Source organism: Ranitomeya variabilis, chromosome 3 (assembly GCF_051348905.1).
Source record: "Ranitomeya variabilis isolate aRanVar5 chromosome 3, aRanVar5.hap1, whole genome shotgun sequence".
NCBI classification, from domain to species: domain Eukaryota; kingdom Metazoa; phylum Chordata; class Amphibia; order Anura; family Dendrobatidae; genus Ranitomeya; species Ranitomeya variabilis.
This window is the reverse complement of record NC_135234.1, coordinates 680984962-680989544: the sequence shown is the minus strand read 5'-3', so window position 1 is coordinate 680989544 and position 4583 is coordinate 680984962. Positions and strand designations below refer to the sequence as shown.

The following is a 4583-nucleotide window of genomic DNA, read 5'->3' as shown; positions in this document are numbered from 1 at the left end:
GGTGGCGGAGACATTAAAGGCACAGAGGTTTAGCCCAATCAAATAGAATAGCATGATTTTTATTTTTTTTTATGACGTTCGGCGTTAGAAAGATTTTGACTATGTTTTTTTTTTTTTATTTTGTCAGATATTGATGTTTCACTACTTCCACGCCCTTCACCTTCTTTTTTACTTCTCCCACACTTTCTTCTTCATTATCCTCATCATCAGCTTCTTTGACATCAACTTCTTCACCTTATTCATCTTTTTCTTCATCTTCTACCTATTATTTTTTTTCTTACATTGTTCATATTCTTTTTATTTAACTATTATCTTCTTTGTATTCAACTTCTTCATCATATTCTTATTTGTGACAGGCATTCCCGTAGTTGTTATCTATAAAAGTTTGAAGATTACACCTTCCGTTCTGCCTGTCACAAAAGAGTTACATTTGTCCGCGTTCAGTTTGGCCTGCAGCATCAGGCTTTATCCAGGGGCACCACGAGGAGGAACGGACTCACCCCCATACACTGCTTAGTCTTCTTCTGCTTATAATTTAGATAATATCTTTTGCTCTGATATTTAGTATTATGCTTAATGTTCTTCTGCTCTTTGTTCTGCAGCCTCTTGTTCTTCTGCTTCTCGGTCTTCCAGGTCGTCGTCGTCTCCAGGGTCGTCGTCTCCGAGGTCGTCGTCATCGGGGTGGTCTTCAGGGTCATCGTCTCCAGGGTCGTCGTCATCTCGGTTGTCGTCGTCATCTTAGGGGTGGTCTTCCGGGTCATCGTCTTTAGTCTCTTGAACTTGGAAATGTAGCAGAAGGTACAAGAAGGCTGAGAAAATGCCGAGAAACAGCTGATGGAACTGGAACTCGGATGGCTACCCGAAGATCCAAGAGCCAATGGAACTACCGAGGACCAGCTGACGTTACTGGAACCCGGTTACTAAGCAGGAGGTACCCGTGTGTTGGAGACAACATGGACAATGCACGTATCATAGAAATCACTGAGATATATTCAATTTATGAGTGCTGAATATTTCCAGGACTGAGATAAACCAGCTACAAGGCTGTAAACCTATTCAGGCCTGTGTTCTTTTGTGTGATGTCCTTTGTTGTAGTGATAAGACAGAGGTGCATCTACATACTAAATGAATATTGGCCCTCCAACCTAATGGAGGATATAGGTGCACACTGTGGAAGTCTTGATTGAATGGCCTCTCCTGTTTGAGACCTATCATTATCTACATATGTACACAACTCCTGTGGGTTTCCATTGTAAGCCAGTGGTCCTGAGATAGACATCCTGTCTTCGGCCTATGGATATGTATATTGATACACAATGCCTGTGGCGTTTGGGTGACAAACCATTGTTCTTTGAATAGACATCTTGGAGCCATCCCAAATGGGGTTGAACTGTCCTAAACAAGAACTTTCTTCCCAAGTACGAGGATGCCATCTGCAGGAAGGTGATGACTACTGCAACCAATGACAGTGTTCACATTGCCAGAAGATGATTGGACATTTGCCACAGAAGATACCGGAAGCAAGGGTGGAGTCATGGCTTGTATGTGGGTGTGGATGTGTATTGGTTTAATATATATGTAAGGATCAGTTATGCATCCTCACTTTCCCACATCCCAATTTCCTCTACCCTCTCCCATTACCTTTTCCCTTTAATTTACCCTTGTCCCTTAGTTAGACTTCCCTTATGTATGTCATTGTAAATACCTTGTTTGTAATAAACCCCCTTTTAAAGATCCAGTAGTTCTTGTTAATTAGTATTAACTGGCACCCCAAAGCTCAGCAGACTCTACATTTGGCACCCCAGATGGGAGTGTGATTAAATTCCACAGAGAATCCGCAAGAAATTAATCTGCTTTATTTCACATTTGGAAAAAGTGTGGAAACCAAAGAATCGAGGAGTCTGGATCTTGAGTTAAAAGAAAATATTGGTGAGTAAAGAATTTCCTTGAAGATTATTTTGTGTGCTTGTGTATATTGTGTTGTATTGACAGTTTGTTGTTGGATGCATTTAGCAAGAGGGAAATATATTTTGTAGATAGGACAGTAATTTATATCAGAATTGGATGTGTGTTGTCTAAGTGTAGGAGTATTGGAGCAAAGAGTTCAGACTTTTGGGAAGTTTGTAGTGTAAGGTCTAGCTTTTAGTTTAACTTTGTAATTTTGTTTTGTAAAGTATTTGCAGTTTGTTGCTGAAAATGGAGTTTGTGGAAAAGTTTGTGATGAAGTATGCCTCTGCTGTTTACCATGTCAGTGTCGATAAATCTTTGGAAGACCAGTACAATGACTTGATAGCCCAATGTAAAATCTTTAATAATAAGTTGAATAGTAAAGTGCTGAGCAAGAATTTGAAAAAGGAAAAGTTAAGCAATGAAGTCTCAGTGTTGCTGAAGATGAAAGAGTTTGCTGAATTAAAAGAAGCAAGTTATTTGATGCAAAAGATACAAGTCAAGGAGGACTTAGACAAAATTAGTGATTCTGTTATTGGAATTTCTGATAAAACAGCTAGTAAAATACATGGTTTGCAATCAGATGTAAATGAATTAGCTGTGAGAAATAGACAGTTGGAGGAACAATTGAAGGAGTGTAGACTGAGCCTCACTTCACATGCTGCTCAGGTTTATTCTTTAGAACTGAAAAATAGTCAAATGGAGAAGTTAATTGCAACACTGGAGAGTCAACTGGATAAAGCTAATTGTCAATTGCATAACAAAGAACAATGTATACAATCTCTTATGTCAGAGAAATGCAGCACTGAGACAGTCAGTGTATGTACTCTTTCTAATGAGGGTACAATGGATGCCGGATATAGATCTCCATTGATTGATAATTCTCCATTGCTCACTATTTCTGAGAAGCTTCATCTGTGTCAACTTCTTGGCAAATTTGAGTCACATATTTCTCCAGTCATTCTGTCCAATAGATTTGAACATGTTGTCCAACAGTATAATCTGAACAATAAAAATGCTTGGTCTCTATTACAAGTTTGGCTTCCAGGGCCAATTGCAGGACAACTAAAAACAGAACAAATGGCTGATAGTTGTAATGGTGCAGAGATAAGAAGGAAGGAATTACAACGCATCATAGGTGGACGAGACATTAGAGGTGAAAATGCCCTAGCAATGACCAGATTCAGGCGATATGATGATCCGTTGCTCTTTTGTAATAATTATCTGTCCCTATATAGGACTGTTTACAACTGTCTGGAAATGTCTCAGGATGATGCTAATTTCCTATGTTCAATGGCAAATCATTGTAATGTAGATTACACCACAAGGATGACTCTGAGGAATACTAGCTCCTATGAAAACTTTGTGAATATACTTAGGGACTGGTGTAATGAGTCTACAGAGCAATATGAACCGTCAGAAAATGTATCTGCTGTATACAGACCCAGGAGGCAAGGATATGTTAGGTATTGTTATAAATGTGGTCAACCAGGACACATTAAATGGTATTGTAATACACCTAGCATGTACCCAGAAAGAAAAAGTCATTCATTGCACCAAGAAATTGATAGTGTTGAGGCTGAAGAGGAAAGTATCTCCTATAATACAGAGTTCATAGAGACATGTGAGGAGATAGGTAATGTAGAAGCTGACCCTGATACAAATGCACCAAAACCAGAAACATTGCGGAGCCCAAATGACAAAAGTAAGACAGGAAAACGTCAGGAGATGTCATATAATAAACAACAAAAGGAAGGTGCTAATATCCATATGATCGATCCATGGGTATCTCTACCATTCTGGTTATTTTGGAGTTGGTCACAAATTGCCCTACCACTGTTGCTAAACTGCCCAGCACCGTTTGCCAATATGGTTGGGTAAACATAGAGAGAGACTTTGGCTGCCATGTTAGATGTGGATCAATTAGCATATGGATAATGGACGGGATAAAGTTATGTTTTGTGTATGGTTTGAATTTGTGTTCTAACTATGTTTGTGTTTCTTTTAGACTGGAGACCATGTATCGTGTGATATTAAAGCAAGGAGATTAACCAGTGTGTTTTGTTCAACAGGCCATATACAGCACTGTATCCATAGATGGAACAGGTTATTTCTCTGCAATAATTAACTATATGAATGCATTCATAAGGCCAAATTTAAATTCACGTGGTTTAGACATTCACGTGGTTTAGACAATGAGCTCAAAGTTAAAGGTTTAAGTAATTGTTTGCAAACAATTAAACGAGTAGTCATCCCATTGTGATGACTGTGTATTGTATTTACCTAATGCATGATTGTTTGTTGTGTATGTATGTTCTTTATCTTGTTTCACAGGTAATAGTCTTCATTCAGGACCTGAAATTGGACGGTTAATTTACATGATAGTGCTAACTAGTGCAAAGCTGAGGTTTCTATATGAAATCTGCAGATCCAGCCTTGACCACTTTGTTCATCTTTAGTACTTATGAGACAGATATAAAGTTGAGTTGCCCTAATTGTTTTATGTTTGTCTTGTTTTATGTCTTCCTGTGCAATGCATTGAATCACAGTATTATTTTTTTTTTCTTTTAAATATTCTTGCTGCTCAGAATTTTTTTTTTTAACATCCCTAATCATTATCTTGAAATTTTTCTTAC

General features: G+C 38.2%; 1 protein-coding gene across 1 annotated transcript; it reads left to right on the top strand.

Annotated features, from left to right (window-relative positions):
• The first annotated feature begins 2141 nt into the window (after positions 1 to 2141).
• LOC143817573 (posterior protein-like) lies at positions 2142 to 3998 on the top strand. Its single transcript, XM_077299067.1, has 2 exons — positions 2142 to 3824; positions 3956 to 3998. Exons 1-2 carry the CDS (start codon positions 2197 to 2199, stop codon positions 3996 to 3998), a joined length of 1671 nt encoding a protein of 556 aa, XP_077155182.1. The 5' UTR covers positions 2142 to 2196.
• The last annotated feature ends 585 nt before the right edge of the window (positions 3999 to 4583 follow it).

Excerpts from the sequence above, each read along its gene's own strand:
- LOC143817573 (XM_077299067.1), top strand. The coding sequence starts at position 2,197 with ATGGAGTTTGTGGAAAAGTTTGTGATGAAGTATGCCTCTGCTGTTTAC. Across the intron at positions 3,825-3,955 it reads CCGTTTGCCAATATGGTTGG|ACTGGAGACCATGTATCGTG; the intron begins GTAAACATAGAG and ends TGTTTCTTTTAG.